At 42.8% G+C, this 26686-nt stretch overlaps 1 protein-coding gene across 1 annotated transcript in view; it reads left to right on the forward strand.

Annotated features, from left to right (window-relative positions):
• Positions 1–25652, forward strand: part of STAB1 (stabilin 1) — a 103535-nt gene extending 77883 nt beyond the window's left edge. Inside the window, exons 49-69 of the mRNA XM_066613521.1 lie at positions 425–562; positions 3346–3405; positions 5893–6069; positions 7062–7151; positions 7751–7897; positions 8237–8296; positions 9274–9496; positions 10329–10478; positions 10917–11021; positions 11354–11461; positions 13780–13973; positions 15601–15745; positions 16183–16316; positions 17678–17843; positions 18096–18202; positions 18932–19051; positions 20893–21039; positions 21227–21349; positions 21591–21737; positions 23042–23152; positions 23357–25652. Of these exons, the coding sequence (XP_066469618.1) occupies positions 425–562; positions 3346–3405; positions 5893–6069; positions 7062–7151; positions 7751–7897; positions 8237–8296; positions 9274–9496; positions 10329–10478; positions 10917–11021; positions 11354–11461; positions 13780–13973; positions 15601–15745; positions 16183–16316; positions 17678–17843; positions 18096–18202; positions 18932–19051; positions 20893–21039; positions 21227–21349; positions 21591–21737; positions 23042–23152; positions 23357–23407 (2703 nt within the window). The 3' untranslated portion in view covers positions 23408–25652. The remainder of the gene's footprint in view (positions 1–424; positions 563–3345; positions 3406–5892; positions 6070–7061; positions 7152–7750; positions 7898–8236; positions 8297–9273; positions 9497–10328; positions 10479–10916; positions 11022–11353; positions 11462–13779; positions 13974–15600; positions 15746–16182; positions 16317–17677; positions 17844–18095; positions 18203–18931; positions 19052–20892; positions 21040–21226; positions 21350–21590; positions 21738–23041; positions 23153–23356) is intronic.
• Positions 25653–26686: the final 1034 nt, after the last annotated feature.

The following is a 26686-nucleotide window of genomic DNA, read 5'->3' on the forward strand; positions in this document are numbered from 1 at the left end:
TGCACTCCAAAATTCTTGTTAAAGACTCTTTAAAACTCTGGAACATATGTGTGGCTGCATTGCAGCCACATTGCATTCCCTTCTGGCCTGGTACTCAGGGTGGACCACTGCCCTGCCCCTGCTTGCTACACCACTGATGAGAGGTGGTGGCTTTTCAGTCCCCAAGTCTCTCTGTAGACTTGTTGCCTATACGTAGTTTGAGTGCAGGAAAACAACAACTGCAGTGCACCCTGGAGGGAAGATGCTCACTGTTTACTTTGCCTATTCTGCAGTTGCTTTATGTTCCTTGGAACTTGGTTATTTCTCCCAGTATTGATCGCTCAGGAGCTCATCCAATAGAACTGCTTTGTAGAGGACAATTAGCAAAATGCTTCTTGGAAGGTGCATTTCACTGAGAATGTGTTCTATGACCCTTCTTTCTCAGAACAGTGTGTATTTAAATGGAGAAGCAAAGATAATTGAAAGTGACGTTAGTGGAGAGAATGGTGTCATACACTTCATTGACAAGATCTTAGTCCCATATGACCTGCAGAATCACAACATTTCCGCCAATCTATCCGAGGTACGTCTAAAATAATGAGTCACTGAAAACGTGTATCATCTTTTCTGCTCAGCTCTACATTGAAATTTTGACTCCCTAATATCCAGCCAGTTGTCCTAGCTATTCATTAGATAATTGAATCCGTCTCAGGTAATTGTGTGCAGTGCTCAGTGGCGGAGGGGAGAGAACCACTGTATTTTCTGTGGCAATCTCCTTAGCTGCTGCATTTAGAAGGTGTCATGAATAAGTATATGTTAGGCCTAGGTTAGCATGTGAAGCCTGAACCAAACTAAGACAGTGTAACTGAGAAGTTGCTAGCAGTTCCTAGCTGCAGGAATGTGAGTAAATAAACAAAAGGATTGTTGTCTCTCCTTGGATGGCCAGAAAGGACAGATAGCAAGAATAACAACCCATTGGAATGTTTAGCACCTTAGCAGACAGAGAGGCGCCTTATCAAGTGTGATGGAGTCCAGCTATGGATCTCCAGTTGGGTGGGGTAAGAACTAGGAGGAGTTAGCAACCAGGCCAACTTCGAGAAGGTTCTGTTCCGCAAGGGTCTGATTGGACAGTCTAAATAAGTATGAAGTCACCTCAGTACTAGTAGCATAAGAATAATGAGTGCCCGGGGGATGTGAGGGGTTCCTTCTTGGACAGAGCTTTTGGGTGCAACATCCAGCACGCGTGTGAGCTCCTTTGTCCATCATGGGCACCTGGCCTCATAGGTAGCCCTGGAGCTAAGAGATCTACAAGAGAAGCTGACTCAGGTGAAAGATAGGTATTAATAGAGATAGCCAGCTAGCTTTATTATTTTATTCCTGATAGGTTTTCTAGATGTTTATGCCTCTAGCATTTGCTGCCTTATTGTAGAGTGTGTAACCTTATGTACTTAATAAACTAAAATACCTTTTACCAAGTTGTTTCATTGTCTGTTGGGGACAAAGGTTCAGAATCCTGCCTAGCTATTCAGCAAGCTACCAAGTGCTCATTGAGGTCTAGTAACTTGAGGACTGAAGCTTAATTGGAGAAAGAGCTCAGTGCCTGCAAGGGATAGAATTAAGCCTAGAGGGTCTCAGTGTCCCTGGACTGAGGCACTGGCACATACAGTTGTGGTGGCAGTATTACTGGACAGGGGGCCTTGAAGGCATTAGGGTTTGTGAACCAAGAACTCTGAGCACACCAACCCCCCCTAAGTTTGTGACAGACCTGCCCTCTAATTCCCTGACTGTGGAGATTTTTCAGTAGCCTTTGGTGAGGGACCATGTCAAACGCCTTCTGAAAGTCCAGATATATAATGTCTACGGGTTCTCCCGCATCCACTTGCCTGTTGACCTTTTCAAAGAATTCTATAAGGTTCGTGAGGCAAGACTTACCCTTACAGAAGCCATGCTGATTCTCCCTCAGCAAGGCCTGTTCGTCTTTGTGTTTTGAGATTCTATCTTTGATGAGGCATTCCATCATTTCTGACGCACTGGCACATACAGGGTGGTGGCAGTACTATTGAGCAGAGGGGCCTTGAGGGCTTTAGGGTTCGAAAACCAAGAACCCTGAGCACCCCAAACCCCCCTTTGTTTATGACAGAAGGCTATTACGGACCATGGTTTGGCTATAGTAGGAGGGAGTCATGGGTAGGTACTGTGGAATTTCATTTAATGCCTCCTATCATTTCTTTCCTAAATCTATCATGAGTGTTGTGTATTTGGTAGGAGGTACAGCTTAGATATTTCAGAAATGAAAGGGATAGTTGTATTCTTTTTCTCTTAAGTGTACCAAATCCAGGTATCAGTAGATGTACACTTACTTGGAAGTAAGGCAGTTGAACAGGAGAAAGTGTTTACTTCTGATTAAACATATACAAGATGCAGTGTAAGAGAAACTCAAATTGTAAGGAATCTCCTTCCTCATTTTATAAATGGGATATGAAAGGTTCAGCTCTGCCATGTCTGCTTGTTTGTCAGTATAACAGCATGAAGTTCACCCAAGGACAATCCAGATTGTCAGAGAGGGAAGAAGATAGTAGGGTTTTTCAGATATAAAAACATTGAAACAGAGGAAGATGTGACCTGGTTCAGGTTGTTTAGCATAACTGAGGTACATCAGAGATATGCAGTTCATCTGATAACAAACCAGCATGGATCACTGTCATATTATAAAGCTCTCTCCTTAGGAATTTGTGTCAGTAGGCCATATGAATTACCACATCACTGATATGGGTGTCAATTTTTGCATCCTTCTGAAGCCCAGTCTTGCTTCATGTTTCTTTAGTTTAGTTTCTTTAGCTTCAGTTCCTCTACTGACTTCCTCTGTGGTTCCATGTGCTTTTGCTTCAGAGATGAAATCTAGCAGTTAGGAGAAAGTCCCACCAGGTGGGTGGTCAAATGACACAGCACATTCTTTGCAGGGGTTCAACCCTTGCCATCTCCAGGTAGAGCAGAGAGAGATCTCTATCTGAAACCCTGAAGGGTCGCTGCTAGTCATTGTCTGAGCTGGGTGAACCAATTGTCTGACTCAGTAGAAGGCAGTTTCTTAAAGTCACATATTAGAATAGGAGATTTTGTTCCCTATGTGTCTAAATAGGTAAAAGTAGTTCATGATAATTAATAACTGGAAGAATAAATACGATGCTGCTATGTTAGGAAGTATGAATGTCAATGTGCTGAGTCATCTCAGTATCATCTTGTATATAACTGTAGTGCCACTGGTCATAAGATCTCCTGGGGCTGGCAACTCACTGACTCAGCATTTGTATTCTGCTTGGCAATCCAGAGACCTTGTTTCTAATTGCATCTTTTCTCATTGCTTTCCAGAAAACCATCACAGAGGTTGCAGCAGCTTATGGGTACAAAATCTTCAGCAAGCTTCTAGTGGTAAGCTAATTACCCTTTTTCAAACTGTAGTGCTTGTAATTAAGGATTCCTCTCTCAGGGTTTGAGGTCTGGTTAGGCCTTCACAGAATTTCACCCATTGTGCTGCAAACACATGCACAGCATTTACAATATGCCCTTACAGCCTGGAGATCAAGATGTTTGTCTCCTGCAGAAGCATTCTGTAATAAGGCATTCTAGAAACCTGAGATCACTAACTTTGTTAAAAAAAAAAAAAAACCTTCATAGCTCTTCATCTCCAAGAGTCTTTCCAGGTAGCTAACCTGTATAATGCACAGTAAGGTAGCAGATGTCAAGAAATCAGGTGATCTACAGCAAGAATCTTACTTTATAGATAAAATCTACCTATATGGGGCATACACAGCACTGCTATAAAACTGCCTGGTCTGATGATATTGATGGTACAGTAGTGAGCTGAATCTGGTAGTTCTCTGCTGTGACAGTGCACGTTGGGTGTTCATAAATGGTACTTTGCTTAGGAGACGATAAAGCCTCTCTCTTCATCCTTTTCCTAGGCAAATTACATTTATCAACATTACACCATCACCACCGAGTTCTCACCACTTGCAGCTCATCAATAACTAGAGGTGTTCTTAAACATTTTTAATAATAATAATAAATAATAATAATAATACAGGTATTTATATACCGCCTTTCTTGGTCGTCAGATTTCACCTCAGACTTTATTCAAGGCGGTTTACATAGGCAGGCTGATTAAATCCCCATAGGGGATTTTTATTTTTTTCATAGATTTTGTTATTTTCCAAGGAGGAAAAGTGCAGAAAGCAATGTTGTGTGTTTTTATTCCAAGGGTGCATTTATAAATTATAATTATAAATTGTAATATCTTTAAAAGTGTACTAGGTAGCTGACATAGGTGGTATAGTATTAGCATATGTATCCACAGTCAATTAGTATTTAAAATGGTGCTTTTTGATCAATTTTGAACTTTTTTTACACAATGAGTGCATAACGCTGTGTAGTGTATTTCATAATTCCTGAAAAATCATAATTCTATCAATAACTAATTGTCACTATTATCCAATATGACCAATTCTTAGAACAGATAGTTCCAAGTGCTGCTATATAACCCCTGGTAAACATTAGCAAGAGTGAGTATGTTTGCATTCGAACACAACGTTTCTGCTTTTGGCTTTGCATAGAATAACGGAATGGCATAAGTTGTTTCTTTTGTTTTTGACATTTTCTTTATATATGCCTTTGCCCCTAAGTGCAGGATTGCAACCTTTTTATTTATGAACACATTTCTGCCCTGCTGTGCAGTCAGTCTCCCAAAGATGCTCACAATTAAGATTCCCCCAAATCATTTGCAATAAATTAAAAAATAAATTCCAGTAGCACTGCAAAAGCAGCAGCAGCAGCAGCAATTGACCTGATAAATGTGCAGTGCAAGTTCAACAAAGACCAGTTACAAAACCGTCAGTCAGAAGTCCCATCCCCTTTTCCACCAGACCACTGAAAGCTCTTCTGAAAAGGGCTTGTATGAAGCCTGCATCTCTTTGCTTGCTAGTACATAGTGGAACCCCCATTACAGGTAATGATGGTGACATGTTCCCTTGCGTGTCACCACCCTTTGCCCTGCCCACCCAGGCACATGAGCACAAAGCTTCGAATCCTGGACATCCAGATATCGCCGGCCCGAGAGACGGGGCGAGCGTACATATAAAAGTGCACTCGCCCCACTTGCCTGTCAGTTGCGCTCTGACTGGTGATCTCCTGCCCATTTGACAGACTGATGACTAGCTGATCGCTTCAGGGCCTGGTAGGAATTTTTGCCTTCAGTTTGATTGACTTTAAGCTGGTAGTTTTTCGCCTATCCCAGTCTGTTTTGGGTGGGTGAGTTTTTAGTTTGCCTTCCCTTGGTCACTTTAGGCAGGAGACAGGCGGGGGAGGGGTTAGGAAGCTGTTATTGGTGTCCAACTGAGGCAGCATGGCTGAGGATGTGCCAGGGCCGTTCACATGTTGCATACTCGGCTCAGTGAGGCTGGTGGGCTTTTCTTGGCTGAATTTGCTAAGGCTACCTTTGTCTTGGCCTGGGTGAGCTGGTGCTGTCACACTGCCTCAACTCAGTGGGTCGGCGAGGACAGACTTAACTGGTCTCTGACCAGTTTGAGTCTTGAGTCAGGTGGACGCCTGTTTGATCTTCCGGATGAACTGGGGAGGAAGACAGCTAGGGCCGTTTCCCCACTAAAACCTGCAAGCTATGGGCTAAGTTTATTGTTCTTTGTTTAATAAAGTGACCCTTAACTCCAAGTTTTGGTCTTGCGTACTTATTTGGGGGTGCATGGGTAATGGGTATCTGAAGCTTCTTGTTTTTCAGACAGAGGGTTTTCTTCATTGTTCCAGAGGGCTGGTTATGCAAAACTGTTTCCTGATTGACATGGCATGCACACTATTATGCCATTTTACTGTGGAGTGAGTTATGCATCCATGTTGTTCTCTGTTCAGGATGCAGAAATTCTTTCGCTGGTTAACAATACCTTTCACCAGCCCTTCACCATGTTGTGGCCAACAGATGAAGCACTAAGCTCCCTTCCTGAAAACATGCAAAAATGGCTGTATCATAAAGAGCACCGTGACAAGCTGGCTGCTTATCTCAAAGGGCACATGATCAGGGACACACAGGTAAACTGAGCAACAAAATGTACTTGCCTTTTGATTTGCTTTATAATCAGAACTCAGTGTGTTCATTCCAACAAAAGCCTTCCTCCCTGATGGAAATGTTGCTGTGGGTGGAGGAAAAGAGCATTTTGGTGATGTTATGAACAGTATTTCTCTATGCAAATCCAAACAAATTATTTATTTAAAGGATTTACATCCTGCTTTTCCCATTATAATATAGGGTGCTGAAGCTGGCATATTAATTCAAAGGGTCAGTTGCACAACCAGATCTTTAACTGGTTAATTCAGTGGGGCTACCTATTAAGGTTATGCTTGCTTGCTTGCTTGCTTGCTTGCTTGCTTTATTTATTTATTTATTTATTTATTTATTTATTTATTTATTTATTTATTTATTTATTTGACATAGTAGAAAATGAGTGGGTTGGTTCCTAACCCTTGCAGTATGCACAGAAGGAAGTTCCCAGCCCATCTTCCTCATTGCATCCCTCTGCAATGCCCCAAAATCCATCAATAAAAAAATCTTTAATTGGTTAAAGTTTTAATTCTGTTGCCGCTCTCTGGACAAAATAGTTGCCAATGCCACCCTCCAATTGTTGTGTTGTATTTTAATTAATGATTTTAATCATTGTTTGTATACATTGTACATTTTATTATGCAACTTTGTAAGCCACCTTGGGCATTTGCTTCGACAAGGGGAAGGCAGTATATAAATTCAATCAATCAATCAATCAATCAATCAATCATTGGTTAAAAGCCCTAATCTAAACTGTTTAGGTCCCAGTTGGTGGCACCATTTATCATTTGTTAACCAAAACTGAAGTTTGATCAAGAAAAGCTCAGTGGTTCTAGTTCAGGAGATAGTATGCATCATGTCATCACTTCTTTGTGTTTATTAAACAACTGGAAATGACAAAATGCCTCTAAAGCCAAATCTTGTAATGTGTGTGTACCTGTGAATTTCTGATTGCCACTTACATTCTTTGCGTTTCTTCTAGTTTTCAGCTTCCAAGCTGACAGAGTCTTCTACTCCTTTAAGGACTCTGCATGGATCAATCATCTCATTTAACTGCAGCAAAACAAGTGTTGTAAGTAGCGATTTTTCTAAACCAAATGTAAACAGTTTGTTGTGTTTGCATGGGTTGCCCTAAGAGGTCAAATTCATCAATTTTCCATTTTTTTAATGGATCTGTTGGGAGGTAATTCTCTGGTATTTCAATACTAAAGTTGTTTTGGTGATGAGCCGAGGTCTAGGCTCTCGAGTGAGGGGATGGCTTGAGGTTATGGGACATAGACAGTGGGTTGAAAAGCAGAGCCTGAGAAAACAATATGTGAAGATAAGCAGAAAGGAGTCAAGGAGAAAGTGGGCTGAAATTTTACACTGGGTGTAGGAACAGGAGAACTATGCATTATTGGCATGCAAGAGAGGTTTGGAGACTATGGTCCAAGCAGATAAGAGTCAAATGTCTGGGCCCAGATAGGACTGCTGTATCACTTTCCACAGAAGGGGAAATTTGCCCTTGATGATTTTTACCATTAGTGCAACATAATGATTAGGCAAGCCTAAGGGAACAAAAAAGAGTCATGAGGCTGAATTTCACTTGCTGATTTGAATTACCCAGCCAAGTCTTTGTCTTTAGACTTCTGGTATGTTCTGGTACATTTGTCTTGTTTCATTGCCTTGCAGGGGGACATTCTGGTGCTCAATGGCAATGCAAGGATTGTACAGAGGTATATGAAATTTAATGCAGGTGTTGCTTATGGTATTGATCAGCTGCTGGAACCCCCAGACTTGGGATCTCGCTGTGATGAGTTTCGTACTGTTGAAGTTGTGGTGAGTACGTATGGTTTTAAGATGCATCTATGGTTTGATTTATATGCATCACCTTCCTCCTCTAATGGAATAAAGACCAAAATACAGGCATCTCTTCATATCCAGGGGTCCCATATCCACAGTTTCATTTATCTGTAGTTCTCAAATTCTCCCCATCATGCTTGTGACTCAACTCTCTTCATTTACAAATGCTTTGCAAAAGGAAGAAGTCCTTCCCCCACCCCCATCCTTCAAATAAACATCTTCCAAATAAAATGCCGGCTCTACTTTACAGAATGAAATCACTGAATATTGGTTAAATACTGTGCATTTTTTTTTTCCTTCTGCCCTGCCCCACAGAATTTCCTGTGCACCAAGTGTGGGTTTGAGTCTTCTTGCCCTCGTGGATCCATTGAAATAGTAAGTTTTACCTGGAAATTCAAAATGAAAACTGCTGAATCTGTAATGTATTGTAAATATCTGGCTAGAAATTTAACAAAATATGTAGTTTTAATGAATTTATTGGATTTTCCTGAGCCATATCACAATGAGCCACTGTGCAAGTACGTTTGGAGGGTGGTTTCAGAAAAAAAGTTTACTCAGTGTTTTTCCAATGCTACAGGCAAGAATGAATTGCATAAGTGATTATAGAATGATAGGGCTGGCCTAGGGTCGAACTGCGCACATCACTAAAAGTACAATTGCATTTTCATCTTTTTGGTTTTAAAATAGCAGCTGCAAGAATGATCCAGGTTAGGGCTGCAGTGTTGGAGCAGAGAGCAATTTAACCTCTTTCCTCTGATCCTCAGTCCCAGAGACAATCCCCTCCTCTGAAGCTGCTGCTTGGCCCAGGAGGGGATTGATCCCCAAATTTGCTCTTGTTTTTGCCACCAAAAATAGATAACTATTACCTTCAGCTGTCATGGTAAACAGGAGCTTTGGGGAGAAGTGGATTGTCAGAATTGCCATGAGAAGGGAAGGAATTAATTCCATTGTCCTGATCCAGCCAGGACTGCCTCGCAACTGCTGTTTTTAAAAGATGAAAATACAGCAATTTCCAGGACTTCATATTTCCTTTTGTTCATGCAAACGATCCCAGTCATCCCAGCCATCTTCTCTTAGTTTTGCTGCAAGTACCAGTCTGGAATGTTGGGGAGGGAGGAAGGGAGGGAAGTAACAAATGGGAAAAGAGTTAAGTATCCCTCTGCCTGTCCACAGATCTCCCCTGCAAATTGCCCTTTCCTAATACTATTTTACTGTGGAGAGGAAGACAAACAGGTCTCCTAACTTTCTTTGCAAGCAGACCAAGGACTTCCAGCCTAACAAACAGATTCAAACAGAAGGCAACACCAGAAACCTGCATACAATGTTAACAGTTTTTTTCCCCACCCCCATAGGGAGAAAAGCAAAGTTGTTTTTATCATGGAGAGCCACTGTCCCGTGAGCCAGTTCAGTATCGCCCTTCTGGTAGGAGGCAGTACTGGGCACAATTCTCCCATAGGTCGAATAGATGGAGCTACTTTCGTGGGAGGTCTTTGTTAAAGGGCTGCAGGAGGACATGCTTTGCCCCCAAGTGGGTACCTGAGTGCTGTGCAAACCACTATGGAAGAGACTGCCAGGGTAAGGAAGCCTTTTCATGTCTCCTGGAGAAGCAAAATACGAGTTATTGCTCTTCTCACAACAAATTGTTCTTTCTTCACCCAATGATGGTGGTTGTGGCAATTTCTGCTAAGGAGAGGGAGAAAGGGAAGAAAGGTCAGCAGACTTATGGCCCAATCCTGCCCAAATCCCTGCATGACAAATGCAGTGGCACAAGCGCCACTTTCACTGCATCCTGTGGGGGATTTTTGGCTGTCCCCTTGCCCCAGGGTGTAACCTGCAGCAGCCACTGTGGGGAAACTCAGGCCTGCGCAGGCTCAATTGCTGATCCAAGTCTGCTTTGCTCCATGAAGGTGGATCAGGCCTGGGAAGGACTTGATTGCCCCCCTCCCAGGCCTAATCTGCCCTCCTCCCTGCCCCATCACAACCCTGTTCCACCCTATTCAACCCCCCTGGACAGGCTTACCTGCTCTGGCGGGTGTCCATAGGCCCTTCGGTATGCGGGAGTCTGTTGTCACCTCCCTCCTTGCCGGTCTGCATTGTGCACCAGCAAGAGGCTGTTTTGCAACAGCTGTAAAGCAGTCTCCACCAGTGCAGTGTTAGTTATGCCAGCAGGGAAGGGGGTTAGGATCGAGCTATTAGTTGCTTCTAGCAGTGATGTGCTTGTACCTTTGTAAACTCTTAAACTGTAATACTTAATTTATTTTACTGGTGGCTCTTTGAGAGCTTATCAGTTTAATTTGTTTTCACTTCTTTGCAAGAAAGCTTCTCTCCAAAAGCAGCCTGTAACTCTAAGGAGGGGTGCTTATGAATTCACTTGTTTGGTTGACATTCCATGGTTCTGTCTTTTCAGTGTGTCCGGGGGGTCTGGAGGCACCATGTGGTAACCGTGGTAAATGTAATGATGGGATCGGAGGCTCTGGGCAATGTGTCTGTAACATGACTTTCCTTGGGACAGCTTGTGAGCACTGCGCCCCGGGCTACTATGGGCCAGAATGCAAAGGTATGCCCTTATTTTCAGCAACAATGAAAACAAAGAGCTTCCTGCTTCAGTTTGCTTCCAGCCAACTCATGTTTCATGTGTCATGAGTAGGATGGGTTTTGAAAGGTGCACTGCACATTTTCATGTTCCTTGCAAGAACATAGCCAAAAATACAAAAATGTGTTTGGTCGCATGTGGGAAAGTTGTCATCCAACTGCTTCCTTATGACTTGCTTTATTTGTTAAAAAGGTTCTTCCATTAAATGCCCACCATGCTGTTTAGAATACTTATAGAAATTAGTGAGTGTGTATGTAAAGGTAAACTGTGAGACTCCTAATCAGAATCAGCTCACATACAACCTACATGTCAACATGTGCCAAACGTGCTCCTGAATTGTTATTGGTCTCCTCTTGTCTAGTTCAAGATAATGATGATGATATTTCCTTTCTTCCTTTGCAGAATGTAATTGTACAGAGAACGGGATATGCAATGAAGGGGTGCACGGAGACGGCTTCTGCTTCTGCTCTGCAGGATGGACAGGAGAGAGCTGTGAAATCCCTCTAGGTAAAGCCAACCATAACTAGATCCCAAAGTCACTTCCCTAGCTGTATCTCAGTGGGTCCTCTCCGTTAGAGAGCTGCAGTCACAAAGAGCCTGAGCTATGATTCAGGAAATCTCTAGTTCAAAAACTGAGTATAATGAGACTTGCTTCCACCCCTCTATCGTCTCTTCAACTTGCATTCATTCTACAAGAATTTTCCTTTCCCTTTTTCATTTTCACAAGTACCAAGAATGGATATTGATCACTGTCCTAATGCTCTCAGGATGCAAATATGGGAATGTGTCTGAAAATGGAGCTAACTTTGCTGATTTTTCTTGACCTGTTTTATGTCTAGTGGTGACACCCACCTGTTCCCCAGCCTGTCATCCGAACGCTGTCTGCCGATCCAATAATACCTGTGAATGCAAACTGTATTATGAGGGAGATGGACGAAGATGCACAGGTATGACTGAAATTCATGGGCTAAATTCACCATCTGGAAGTTGTGCTGAATTGTTAGGACTCGTGATGTGCGTGGGGGCGGTGGGTGGTTGCAAACAGTTCGCTATCAAGGCAGTATCACTAATAGCAAGAGAAATATTACATTTAGACCTCTAAGGCCATTTGCATGTAATTTGGCTTAGTCTGCAATCCTATCCCCACTTACCTGGGAGTAAGCCCCATAAATGGGACTTGCTTCAGAGTAGACATGCTTAGGGTTGAGTTCTGATAGCCATATACCATTATAGTCAATGGGGTTTACTCCCAAGTAAGTGTGGATAAGATTGCAGCCTTAGTTAAGTGTCTTCAAGTGTTTTAAGTGTACTTTTTAAAATTATTGAAGTGTTCTCTTGTAAGCCTCTGTGAACCATATTATATAAATGGACTCTGGCCTATTGGTCACAGCTCTCCACCAAGGGATGCTAGGAATTCTAGTTTTCGGAAAGGATTGCAGGGTCACCACCCCAGTGTTTTAAACTCCTTCTCAAATCTTTTCAGGTTTCCTCAGAGAAATAAATATGAAATATCAACCAGTTTGTTGTAGGCAGAGAGGTGACCTTATTTTAAGTATTCCCTGTAAGGGATCCACACCACTGCACAAGCCCCTTTGCTTGCTGCACAGTGGGGTGCAGGGATCTTTGGGTATTTGGTGATGACGTCATGCTTCATCACTGGCTTCAGGTTCAGTCGAGCTCCAAGCTACACAACCACTCAGTTTGGAGAAGTAATGCTTACTATCTCGATCTTACATAGAACACTTTATGGCAAGTAATTATTGGGATTTACAGATGGAGAACGGGTAGGGAGAATAGTTTCTGAGGGGGTCTACTGAAACCCTCCCTCACAAAGAAATGCTACAATTCTTTTTTAGTTCAGAACAAAAAACACAGCGAATGCAGGGTCATAATTGAGACTTTTAACATTATGCATGGAATGGGCATTTTTCTCCCTCTTTCTCAGCACTAGAATGAGGTTCATTCTATGGAACTGACTGGTGGGAAATGTAGAAAGGACAAAAGAAGGAATTTCTTCGCCCAGTGCGCAATTAGTCTGTGGAATTTGTTTCTCCAAGATGTGATGGCCACTAGCTTGGATGGCTTTTGAAAAGGACTAGAGTTACTAAACAAATTCATGGAGAACAGACGTGTCAATGGCTACCAGTAATGATGGCTGTAGACTACCTCCAGCTGTATGCCTGTGATATCAGTTGCAGAGAGCAACGGCGTGTGAGAGAGAGGTAGCCTTTCATCTTCTGTTTGTGAGCTTTCCAGTGGTAACTAGTGGGAAACAGGATGCTCAACTAGATAGGCCTGGAGCCTGATCCAGTAGGGCTTTTTGTACATGGTCTGAACATAAAGAAGTCTGTCTCAAACCAGTCTTTGGCTATTTAAACTAGGCACGGACCACTGATTTTGTTTCCAAACCCTTTTTGGAAGGGCTTTATCTGAGATTCAAAAGCTTTTCTTCTCTGGTTCTGTGTGGTGAATTACTCATCATTTATTTTTTTTAAATGCTGAATTCTGACAAGAGATCTTTGTGTATTTAGTGTGAAATTACAACCTGGGAGAGCAAATCAAATCTCTTCTTCCTGATGCTTCTCAAATACCATCTTCAAGGCCCTAAGCAGTACCAAGTGGGCCTTGCAAGTGATGACTGCAGCATCAGCATCATGCTTGTTTGTTGTTTTATATCCTACTGTCGGGGCCCCTCCCAGAGGCCCTGACCCCCGACTTACCCTGGAGCAGGCACCCCATGCCCAGGGTGGGGAGGCTTCCCTGTCCTTGAAGGGGGCAAAGCAGGTTGACTCACCCCAACCAGCCAGAGGGAGCTGGCAGGGCAAACAAGGAATAATAATAATAATAATAATAACAACAACAACATTGCAGGAAACAAGCCAGGGACAGGAAAGGCCTTTTCTGCCCCACCTGGAGGAAGGGAAGGGGCCAAAGGGGACAGGCTTGCTCCATAAAACAGGGAGGCCAGGGATGAGAGGCAGTCAGTGTGAAGCAGGAGCTGTGAGGTAAATAGCTCCTGGGCCAGGTTTGGCAGCTCTGCTAGGGAGGAGGACAAGGGTGCTGGAACCCCCTTCCCCCTTCAGCCAATCTGAGGCCTCCCTGGGGGTGGAACAAGCCTGCTCCAGGCCCCTCCAGGGCAGGGACCCTACACCTACTTTTAGTGTAAAACAGCAAATTGGCTTACCCAAAAAAAAATACAATAAAAAACAATGAAATCTACAATTAAAATAGGCGAGACTTGACTGAACTGCCCCTTCTGCTGCAGTGATTGACCAGTGTCGGGATGACAATGGAGGTTGTAGTGAGCATGCCAAATGCACGCAGATTGGAACGGATGTCTCCTGTAGCTGCTTCTCAGATTATGAGGGTGATGGCTACATCTGCAGTCCTATCGACAGGTGTGCAGATGGTACGAATGGCGGCTGCAGTGAGCATGCCACCTGCATCAACACTGGCCCTGTAAGTATTGACTCTGCTTGGGAAAAGATCTTTGCTGCATAAAGGGGCAACTGCAGTGGGGAGCTGTGTTTGGGTGGAAACTGCTGAAGAAACTCAGGAGGTTCACATGCTCAGCTTGGTTCTTGGTGCAGTGGCGAACCTCCCCTCAAGGTGCTCTGGGGCAAAGCTCCATGAAGCGCCCCATGTGAAACCACCTTCCCCCACTCGCCTGGACTGACACGGAGCCTCGCATGACTCCAGGACCAATGGGTGAAGCCATCTAAGGAAAACCGGAAGCACAGTTTCCATCTGCATTGGAAGCCTCATTAAGGCTTCCCGCGTGGTCCTGGAGTCCGTGAGTTCTGTGCCCAGGGCGTTTGCCCAGGTTCATATAATGGGAGGTCCATTGGTGTCTTGGTGACCTTTTGTAGCAGTGGGAGGGGAAAAGAGAGAGACTGAGAGACGATTCACTGTGTGAGATGTGGAATTCTACATGTTTTCCATCCCTATATTCTTGAGAAACTTGCTGCAGCACTGCATCTTTGTAGAATGGCACACATGACGGCATTTTCTTTTCCCTGCTTATGTGAAATTTCCGTTTCTGTGTTTGACATAATTACTTATCACATTCCAAACTTCAGGAGAGGAAGGCAAAGCTCCATCAGCCTGGAGTGGGAAGATACAAAATGGCTCTCCCCGTTTTCTCTGTTGAACAGATGTCCTTTGGAGTGAAGAAATGAGATCCTGAGCTTGTTTGTCATAATCCACCTTGTTCTTCATATACTGGGAGTCTCCTCAGATATCAACAAGAAAAAAGAGGGCACTGACAACTGTGTAGATCACTTTAAACCAGTAGAGAAAGGAACCCCTTACTGATCTGAAGTAATGAAACTTAGAATATGGTTAGGGTCATGAACAGGTCATAGATATTTCCAGGTTACTTATAGGGACACATACAGATTGCAAAATGTATGACTGAGAGGTATCTATATTTGGAAGTGTAACCAAATGTATGGTATCACAGAGGAATTAGCCTTCCTGTGTCTCTTCCACAGTATAAAACTGTTAAAGCGCACAGAGATGATTCAGTGGATACCCATCTTGGGCAGGGCTGGCCTAGCCATGAAGCAGATGATAAAACTTCTGTTGAGTGGGGATGAGGAGGAAGTGGCAAATTGAGGGTGCTCTTCACTCAAGTCTGCTGCCGCCTTCCTCCATGCCTACCATGAATGATAACCACATCGATCCTCTTCACTGAAAGCAAGCAGGAATTGGATCACCTGCTTCCATTCCTTCCTTGCACAGTGTTTAAACGGCAACATGTTCCTTTAAATGCCACTCAAGGACAGAGTGATTTGAGGGGGTAACAAAGTGCTCTTTCTTTTTGTGATTCCTTCATGTTTTTTTTGAAAAGAACCACGCAATTGAAGGAGTGTGGTGAAGATGGTAAGGGACCTTTTCTTTTGAGGGGTGTGCGTGCACCCCGGTGAAGGCAGCACTAGCAAGTCAGGAGTGATGTTGAGAAGGAAACCCAATTGGGCTGTCCTGATCTTGCATTAAGCCACCTTTCCACTTGGTGGTTATGTGTCTCGTTATATAGAGCACCTCTTTCTCTGCTTGGTGATGCACACGTTTCTTTGCCTTGCAGAATGTTCGGCGGTGTGAATGCAAAGTCGGTTATGTTGGAAATGGCATCCAGTGCTTGGAGGAAGCTGTTCCACCCACAGATCGTTGCTTAGAGGAGAATGGGCAATGCCATCCTGACGCCCTTTGTACCGACCTGCATTTCTATGGTACGTGCTTGTTCCTGTCACTATTCCATAGAACAGTCCTTGTAACAGCAGTAGCTGCTCCATGAATTTCTGCTCCTGAGGGGTCCCTCAAGCCTTAGAAGCAAATGGGGGGGGGGGGTAGAACTTCCAGGGGCTGCAGAGAGAAGGGGAGAGTAGTAGAAATTACCCTGTCTTGCACAAATGCTGTTGCTTCTGTGAATGGAAGGAAGTTTTAAGATATCCCCCTTACAAATATGTCCAGTTTGCATGATGTATTTGGGATGCAGAATGTGTGTGTGCAGATGGTTGGGATGGGAAGAGTTAACCCAGACTTGCAAGCCACTTCACTCAGAGATGGGCCTCATTATTTTAGTAGGACTTGCCAAACAGCACCAAAATCTTGCCCATGCCGACATGTGACATGATGGTAAAAGTGACACAAAACTGTATTTCTCCAGACAAAACGGTTGGAATCTTCCACCTCCAGTCTCCCCAGGGAAAGTACCAGTTTACTTATGAAGATGCTGAAACCAGCTGTGCCGCTGAGGGAGCTACCTTGGCCACTATTCAACAGCTTTCTGCTGCACAGCAGGTAACCTTGCAGCTAACTGCCCTGCTAGTCGACATAGAGCCTGTGTTCGTTTTGGCTTATGATTCGCTTGAGTGGTCAAGCGATTCTCGATCATAAGTCTGTTTCCCATTTGACCTTCCATTGTTAACCTTTTTCATTTTCCCCCTCAAGGTGGTTTAAATGTTCTGGCTGGGAGGCAATATACTCTTTCTGTACTCCAGTGCCTCACTTTGAGGAGATCAGATAGCTTATTTCAAAATGTGACTCCATTTTTTATTATGATCCTTCTGAGATGAGAGTCAAAAATAGGCTGTGAATGAACCATGGGAGATGAACAGCCCCACTTGGTAAATTAGCACAGAGATGTAACTAGTACTTTGCACTCCAGGTGCAAAAATAACAGGTGTGCAAAAATGTTAAACTGGGGGGGTACAGGGTGGTCGTCTGAGAACTAGAGAGGCAATTCCTGCTCTTTTTACATTCACCACAGTTTATTTTCTTTAAACTTTTTTTTGCACTCTGATGAGTTGTGCACAGCTGCCAAAATTTGCATCCAAATGAGGCAGTTCAAGACCAGATATGTTAAGCCCCACCCACCTCTTGAGACTGGCATAAAGCTACAGGTTTCAGCTTTCATTGCATTGAGAGTCATTTGTAGTTGATCCCATGTATTGGAAACGCTTTGCTAACACAGCCATTTTCAACCACTGTGCCATGGCACACTGATGTGCCATGAATGGTCTGCAGGTATGCCATGAGAGTTTGGGGGAAGGTCACTTGTTAATAGCGCCAATGGGGATTTGAGCCCCCCCACCAACAGCATGGTGTGCCTTGTCAATTGTGAAAAAACTGATGGTGTGCCTTGCAAATTTTAGCACCTTGTCAGTGTGCCGTGAGACAAAAAAGGTGAAAATCACTGTGCTAACACTTTAGATATCACTGCAATAAATGAAATAATCTTTCAAATATTATTTTACCAACAACAAAATAGCAAACAATTATCGCTGTAAAAACTGGAATACCAAACGCATTCTAAAAATTTGATTCAATGATTAAATTTGAAAATGTGTGCTATTTAAATGAAAAGGAGGTGTGGCGTCACATTTTAAAGGTATCTTAATTTTACCCATTACAAAAGTGGGGGGTGCTCTTTTTTTTTCCTTGCCCCTGCCTCAAATCTCCCTTGTTATCATTGCATTGAATGAGCACAGTGCTAACACACAAATGAAATGAAATTCTGCCCCCTCCAGACCAGACAGGGCTTTGCAGTCTGTGTTTATAAGGGCAAGCATGGTAAAATGGGTAGGAGAGAACCTGTTGAGGATGCTAACAGATGGAAATATAACAAGTTCAGAGAAGCTTGTCTTTCTTTTTTTCCCTAGATGGGTTTCCACCTTTGCATAGTAGGTTGGCTCTCCAACATGACAGCAGGTTACCCAACTGTGTATCCAAGTGCAAACTGTGGGACTCACCATGTTGGGATTGTGGATTATGGCTTTCGAACAAACGCCAGTGACATGTGGGATGCTTACTGTTACAGAGTTGCAGGTAAGATAGGCCATAAGATAGGGAGGTTGACAGTACCACCTCCATGACTGCTCGATAACAATATTCAGTCTAGTAAACTTTCCAAGTTGAACTGAATGCAGAATAGAGAGGTTAGCCTGATCCAAAGTTGTTGTAAATCATCACTCTCATCCCTCAATCCAATTTGCCTTCCAAGTGCTAAAGAACCTCCTCATGGAATAGGAAGGTGTTCCTTAAGCATTACCTAGTCAAACTCTGGTTTTTCCTTTTCAGATGTACGATGTGACTGTAGGAGTGGCTTTATTGGAGACGGCTATACTTGCAGGGGGAGTCTTGTCACAGTGCTGGGCCAGAATGCCAACTTCTCCATTTATTATTCTGTAAGTGCTAGCCCCACATTTGTGATTCTGTTGACTGATAGGGAACAGTGAAGCCCGGGACACAATCTTGCCAATATTCACAAATGAAGTGGGGCCTTTTATCAAATAACCAAGAGATGCCACCAAATCCTGGGCAAATACAACTATGCCCGGAGTGTGTATCCAACATGAACAAAAACCCAGTACATTTGAAGCTTATATAGTTCTTATTCAGGAGGAACACACATTAGTGCCACATAGAGCTCCCAGCGGAAAAGCACCTAAATGGGTTTAACTGCTTTTAGGACAGTCACATGCAAACCGTTGGCATCTTATGCAGTCAATGCATTTAAATGCATTACAGATAACCAGTAGCTGCTTTTTCCCTGTCAGCAAGATTGTTCCCATAAAAGTCTTTGACTGGTGAAAAAAATTGTGTGTGTAGTTTTCACTGTAGGCTGTGCTGCTGCCAACTGCTGGAAGCCCTAGGCAAACTTCTACTGTGAGCTTCCTGTTGCACCTTCCCTGCCCACCCAATGGTGCAATGATACTACCAGTAGTATTGAGGTACGGGCCTTGGCCTTGCCGGGTTGGCCACCTAATGGGTGTCAGCTCTTGGCAAGTGCTTTATCCAGAGCAATGATGTATCCTCCAGTTGTAGCATCCCTCAGAAATCCTCACTTGGATGGATTCAATTGCAGTTGTCCAAAGACACCTTCAGGCTGATACGCAGGTTCTCTTCTGTTTCAGATGGTATTGGATTATGCAAATGCCACTCAAGAAGGGTTGGAATTCCTCAATTTCCTCTCCACTGATACCACTTATAAAACACTTTTTGCACCGCTGAATTCTGGCTTCGCAGACAACACAGTAAGAGCAACAGAGTATTTTCTGGACTGTGGTGTGTTTGTATTACAGTGTTAAGCTGGTGGTTGCTTGGCTGAATGAACAAATGAACAATTTATAGCTTATAGCAGTCATCACAAAATTTTTGTTTTGAAAATTACAAATATCACATCAGTTCAGCTGAAGAACAGGTAAGCTGTCAAATCATACTAGAAGGCTGCATTGGATTCTTTTAAGAGATTGGGGTTCCCAAACACCAAGGAGATCTTAGAACTACTTTTCTGGTACTAGGCTGAGAGAAAATGGGCAGTTCAATCCAATGCAACTTCCTGCACTGCAGTGCAGCCGTGAGGATGGGATGTGTGCGGTGTCTCATGGAAAGTGTGGAGCTCTGGAGGCTTCCTTGGGGAAGGGAGCCTTTTGTTCTGTTGCCCCAGGGTAAACTTATGGCAGCCCACTAGGTCTGTTCAGACTTGTGCTAGCAATTTCACTTGCACAAGTCCATGTAGTAACAGAACATAAGAACAGCCCCACTGGATCAGGCCATAGGCCCATCTAGTCCAGCTTCCTGTATCTCACAGCGGCCCACCAAATGCCCCAGGTAACAAGAGCACACCAGGTAACAAGAGACCTGCATCCTGGTGCCCTCCCTTGCATTGGCATTCTGACATAGCCCATTTCTAAAATCAGGAGGTTGCATATACACATTGTGGCTTGTAACCCATAATGGATTTTTCCTCCAGAAACTTGTCCAATCCCCTTTTAAAGGTATCCAGGGCAGATGCCGTCACCACATCCTGCAGCAAGGAGTTCCACAGACCAACCACACGCTGAGTAAAGAAATATTTTCTTTTGTCTGTCCTAACCCTCCCAACACTCAATTTTAGTGGATGTCCCCTGGTTCTGGTGTTATGTGAGAGTGTAAAGAGCATCTCCCTATCCACTTTGCAATTATCCTTCCAATCCTTCCAATGATAATTATCCTTCCAATGCATAATTTTGTATGTCTCAATCATGCCCCCCCTCAGGCTTTTCTAAGCTGAAGAGGCCCAAACGCCATAGCCTTTTCTACAGGTCTGGCGATCAAGGCCAGAAAGCAGGATCAGTCACTGGCAACAATGCTGCCGCCAGTACCACTCCCCAACCTCAATCCACTCTCCTCCTCTCTACCCCATTTCTCCTCTGCCTTGCTCCACCTGCCCCTCCCTCCCATCCCTTGCATGGACTTATCCACACCAGCAGTTGTCCTCTGGTTGCAGGCACAGATCCGGCTGCTTACTGCTTGTGTGTCGCACTTTGTGACAGCCATAAAGGACTTTATGCCACCAGAACACTCATTCTGGTGGTGTACAACCCTAATAGAATTGGGATGTAACATGCTCAGCTTGTGGATGGATGCAAAATTAGAGCAAACATGCCTTGCACAATCTTTCTTCCAGGCTTCCTTAGGGCCCTGGGTTTACCACCCTCCTCTATGTAGTTTGGTTTTTGTTTTGTCATCCATCTCACTTATTTTGTTTATAAAGCCTACCTTAGTGATACTTAGTGAGCAATTATGAATTTTTCTTTGAAGATACTATTTTTTTCCTAGGGGAGAAGTGCCAACTTTACTTAGCTGCTTCACCTTGCCTACTAGCTACTGCCCATAAGCATATGCTCCTATGACTCCCACCAGTGGAATGAGTGGCATTTATGGATCTGGATGGCCCAGCACTTTGTCTGTTCAACCTCTGCCCTCCATTCTGCACGTGGATCAGTGCTGTGGTTGAATTGAAGCTGCATGCCATTTCTGGCAATGTTTCTCTCCTCTTTGATCAAAAGTGAAAGAACTTTGACCGCAATCAAAACTTCTATTTTTTTTTCAGTCATTAACACTGAATGACTTGAAACTTCATGCATCAGTGAGTGATTTGGTCCTCATGAGTTCCAATCTCACAGCTGGAACCATTATACCTTCCCAAGCAGGATACAATCTTTCCATCGCAGACAATGTGAACAGCACCCAGCTCCCTGTAAGTATCTGTAGATAACTGGCAAGACTCAGCTGTATTGTTTTGTACTGTATTTTACTGCCCATGGAACTCATTCCATGGCACTTGGAAAAATGCAATTTTTATGCAACAAATTCATGAATTCTTTGCAATATAGTTCATTTTTAGTGAATAACTTCTTAATGCAGGGATTTTTTTTCTGCACCAGGGTTCTAAGTTGATTAATAATACCGTGATAGTTGAGTGGGATATTTTGGCCTTCGATGGGATCATTCATGCTATTCAGACACCTTTGACGGTACCGGTTCAACAAGAGTTTCAAGTTGATCAGGTTGGTTGCTGCTTCTGTTCTTAGAAGTGTCCTGTTCAGGGGTAATCCATTTTGTGTTTCCTTCTCTCTGTTTTACTATAATTCAGTGCTCTAGGAGAAGTAGTACTGTTTGGTTTGCACGTAATTCTCTCTCTGGATATGTTTCTCTTGTGGTAAAGGCAATTGGTTGTGCAAATGTTCTAAATCAGTTCTCTGATCTTGCATTTTGAAATGGGAAGAAAACACTATTGTTTTTTTGCAGGTTACCGGTGTTGTAAAATCAACTGCTCCCATGACCATTGGCGTGAGCACTGTTGTCGCCATAGCGCTGCTAGGTGTAGCGATTGCTGGAATGGCCTACTACTACCTCAAAAGAAGGAATCAAGGGTTCCAGTTTCACTATTTTAGGGTATACTGCATATTCTTTCCCTTTAAGATGGCTCATATGGAAAAAATTCTGCTACATTTTTTGTAGCGGCTGCAAGAAATAGGGCCTTCTCAGTAGTGGCACCAACGCTATGGAACTCCCTTCCCCTTGACTTAAGAATGGCTCCCTCTCTTGAGACCTTTCGGTGAGGCCTGAAGACCCTTCTGTTTAAACAGGCCTTCTGAGTTCTTGGCCTTTTAACATCTTTTTAACATCTTTTAATATTTTTTTTACAGGCCTGATTCTTTTATGACTTGCTGCTGCTCTATGCTCTTTTTACCTATTTTTTTTACTCTGCTGTTTTTAGTATGTGTTAATATGTTTTTTATTTGTTTTTTATATTGTTTTTAATATGTTGTAAGCCGCCTTGAGTCCCTTCGGGGAGAAAGGCGGGGTAGAAATAAAGTTATTATTATTTATTATTATTTACATTGTTATAGTCTCATTTCTGGCCAAAAGAGAGTGCTTGCAATACTGCCCTCATAGCAGAAGTTTCACCTTAACGGTATTTATATTATTGCATAATTCAAGTGTGTGTGTGGGAGAGAGAGAGAGAGCAGTCAAGCAAAGATCTAATCAGGAATACATTATTTATGTATTTGATTTCTACCCTGTCTTTTAATCCAGAAGGATTCCCAAGGTGGCTGATGTAACAACAAAATACAATTAACATTGGAGTTGCTTCCACTCCCAATTCATAATAAAGTAGCATATTCTCACCCTTCTCCACAGAACCCAGATTTCCCTAGGCTGTTCCCACAGACTTTCACCCCACTGCATTCTTCCAACTGTGGTAACTGGGTGATCCATTGCTTGGCTGCATTCTCCTTGATTCCTTTTCTCTAATCCTTTCACAATTCTCAGAGGATTAGAATTAAGGAGTGGGAGAGTAGAAGTGGTATTATATTCTTAGAATAGTTTAGAAACTATTGTAAGTGCTATTTTCCCAGAAAATTATTGTATGTGCTATTTTCTCATTTTTGGCGTTGCCACAGCTATGTGCCCCAGGCAGCTCAGGATTGGGCTGCCCATCTGCAAAGCTGAAGGAAGGGTGCAATAACTTGTGTAAAACACCTTGAACTCAACATGAATATATATATATATATATATATATATATATATATATATATATATATATATATATATATATATATATATATAGTGTTCTTCCCTATGTAGTAGTAAAACTATAGATAGATATAAGTAACTTGTGTCCATTTTTTACTGCATCAGTTCTGCCATTTGAGAGGCAAATAAGTGCTTATTTTGTTTCTAATGGACTGCAGGCTGAGCTGGAGGATGAAGAACCTTCTTCCTGGGAAGAAAGAAGCCCACACTCAGTGTGCATACCAAATCCCATGTTTGGAGCAGACACTTCTATCTATGATCCATTTGGGGTGAGGCATTTCATCTCTATATTTTGCTGGCACATTTGTGCTGATTTTCATTAAACCCTAGGGAAGCTAGGATTTTTCAGTTCAAAAATTGTACACTGTTAAGTACTGGCTTGGCTGTACTGTAATAGGTTGGAACAACTTGAGGCTTGTTAGTTAGGGGGAGTCCATCAGATTAACTGTTCTAATGTATGTTTTTTGTTTTAGAATTCTCCCTGTGAAGACTTTCCAGATACCCATGGAATTCTTGGGGATTAGCAAGCAGATCTATGCTGCAGTGTAAGCAGGAAGCTACAGTTTTCTGAATGCGGAGCAGAACATGGTCTGGGTTGTCAAAGGCTGCTATCAAGTGTTTTGCCTATGCCATTGGGAAAAAACTGATGAGATATTTTTGGGTTTATTATAAAAGTTCATCAGTTTGAATATACCTCAGTTCCAACCCCTCCTCTTAAGGACAGGGAATCAGGGAGGAGGGCAGTAACTCCCTAGTGGAGAGCAGACTTTACATAAAGATGGTCCCAGGCTTAATCCTTGGCATCTCCAGTGTGACAGAGAAAGGCCTCTGTCTGTAGTCCTAGACCAGAAGTCTCCAAATCCAGCCCATGGTGAGCCTCTAGCTGGCCCACTTGACCAAACATGACCAACAAGCTGTGCTCTGGTTGCATCTGGAGTGTGTTCTGAGGGCCAGGGAGGCTGTGCACAGCCTCCCTGGATCTCAGAACATTCTCTAAAGGCCTAAAAACATCACTTTCTGGTTTAAAAAAAAAAAAATCAGAAGCAACTTTTTGTGACCTCTGAAGGCCTTAGAAGGCTTTCTGAGGTTCAGTTTCTGTATCCCTCAGAACTTGCCCTGGGTGTTTCATGTGATGGGCTGGGTCTGAGGTATTTGCTTCTGTATATTTAAGTAAGTTGACTGGGAGGTTAGGAAATGGGGGTCCATTTGAATATATGCTTTATTTCTGTGGTGGGTGTTGGTGCTTGGAGAAATCCTGGAAATTTAAGCCCATTCAATCATCTGAGTTCCATCTCTAATGTCTGCATTTAAATTGTATATTTAGTATTTTTTCCTGGCCCTCTGTGCCAGATATTTGATGTGGCCCTCTGGCCAAAAAGTTTGGAGACCCCTGCCCTAGACATTCATCAATCAGTGTTAACATTCACCTAGATGTATCCCTAAGGCTCTGACTCAGGAGACCCCAGGAAAGGTTGGAACTTTGCCAATTTTCTCTTCTGAACACAGCTTCTTGTGCTGCATTGGCCATCACTTTGAAGAGTCCCCAGACGTTCAAGGATGGGTTTTTAGCTGCCATGAAGATCCCCCCCTCCCCCCCCAAAAAAGTCCTGTTGCATTTACCCTTTAAGTTTATCCTTGGACCTTTAAGCTTATACTTGGAGATTATGACTCATGAATGTTCTGAGGACCAGTAAAAACCTAGTTCAGAGGGGGGTAGTCTGACATTCTGAAAATGCACTATTTTAGCCCTTGGTTGCTTCTCTTCCATATCTTAGTCAAAAGGTAACTTGAAATAAAATTACTACCTGTAAAACAATTGCCAGATCTTTGCCTCATCCTCCTGAGTTGTGTGTACTATTTTGAGAACTGCAACTATTTATAAAAATGATTTGTTTCAGACCAAGTGCGATCCTGCATTTACTGATTTAGCATAACCAGAAATGTATGTATGCTTAAATTATCAAATACATGGGCTATGAGTTGAGAGACTAGTAAAAGACGAAGGATATTCCTGTTGCAGCTCTGGACTTTGCCTTATACTTATCAAGCCCACCCTCCAAAGCAACAACACAACTTAAAGAAAACACTGCAAATCATTAAGAGGACAGCATTTCATAGTGAGATCCTTTATTTCTTTAAAAATATGGTGATATTCTACAAATATTAAGCTCAACAACAGAACATTTAGACTTTCAATGACACTTAGAACACACACAACAAATCCTGCAGAGTGTTTAATGTGAACTTCATGTTAGTCTAGGGAAGCCATTTTCAACTACTGTGCCGTGGCACACTGGTGTGCCGCAAGTGGTTCACAGGTGTGTCACAGGAATTTGGGGGAAGATCATTTATTACTAGGGCCAATGGGAGATGTGAGCCCCCACTGGCAGCATGGTGTGCCTTGTCAATTATCAAAAACCTGATTGTGTAGCTTGACCATTTTAGTGCCTTGTCAGTGTGCCATGAGATGAAAAAGGTTGAAAATCACTGGTCTATGGTATGGGAAATGAGAATAAAGAATCACAGTATATGGTTATGGACAGACTTTCGAATCCTATTTAACTACTGTACATATTTTCCTAATCGTCCACTATCCAGTTCAGTTTCTATTTGGACACAGAAACCTACTTTCTTAGAACTGGGCTTATGGCCAAGAATCTTAGTTTTAAGTTCAGAGATGCTACAAGAGAAGTGTTACAGAAGTCATCAATATGTGTAATTAAAAAATACTGTTTAAACCAGAATTGCCACTGTAATTCAATAAAATAAATCAACGGACGAATAAGAATGGAAATGGAACTACGACTATCCTAGTGATTCAAATTGAAAATGGAATCAGCATTTATCTTGATAGCTGTTTAAGCAAATACAAGTGGGCCCCTGTATCCATGGGGAATCCATCCCCCTCCTTGCAGAAATGGAAACCATGGATATGGGGAATGCTATTAGAAGAAGCTCCTGTGTCGTTGTCCCCCAGCACCCGTTACCTTATAGTTGTGTGGTTCCACTGGAAGCATGGCTTTTCTTGCTCCCTGTTAGTTACCCTCTAGCATGCTGGTTGGTTGCCTGCACATTCAGTTCTTCAGTGAAGCAAGAATGTTTAAGAAAGAAAGACTTGCACTTCCAGTGTGACTGCACAAAAAATAAGGCACTGTAATGGGAGCACCCCCATCAGTTGATAATGGAATCCACAGATACTAGCACTGCGGATACAGGGGCCTTCCTGCACTAGTTTCCTCTTTTCATATAAATGTCTTGCTGAAGCTTTGCCTAAACTGCTTGCTTATAAAAAACGTTTTTCATTAAAAGTGCCAACTCGTTTTATTGGGTTGGAACCCAAGGGCTGTTGTTTTGCCACAAGAAAAGTCATGCTGGTTGCTCAGTTATTTTATTTCACTTCTGTGCAGCCTTTAGTAAGCATCTTGAGAAGGAAAGTAACATCAAGTCTTAAATCAGCATTTCAGAAATGCTTATTTTGAAAATAAATAAGTGCACTTAGAAATAAAACAAGTGTATTATTTAGTTTTTAAACTAAACACAGATATTTCCATCTTTACACAATATATGATCTGCATGAGTCCCACAAGCCAACACTAGTGTGGCAGTTACCAAGCAAAAATCCTTGTTCCACAAGGTTGTCCTGCAAGTGATACTTTTGAATATCTAAGGGTCTTGCTTATATCTGGTGCTGATGAATGTTCTCTCTAGTCTTAAGAGTTACTAGAGTGTGGGCCACAACCCCAAGAAGAATTGAGAATAGCTTGGGAGGGGTTGCAAAACTCTGCAGAACTAGATTTAATCCC

This window comes from Tiliqua scincoides, chromosome 2 (genome assembly GCF_035046505.1).
Source record: "Tiliqua scincoides isolate rTilSci1 chromosome 2, rTilSci1.hap2, whole genome shotgun sequence".
Classification (NCBI taxonomy): domain Eukaryota; kingdom Metazoa; phylum Chordata; class Lepidosauria; order Squamata; family Scincidae; genus Tiliqua; species Tiliqua scincoides.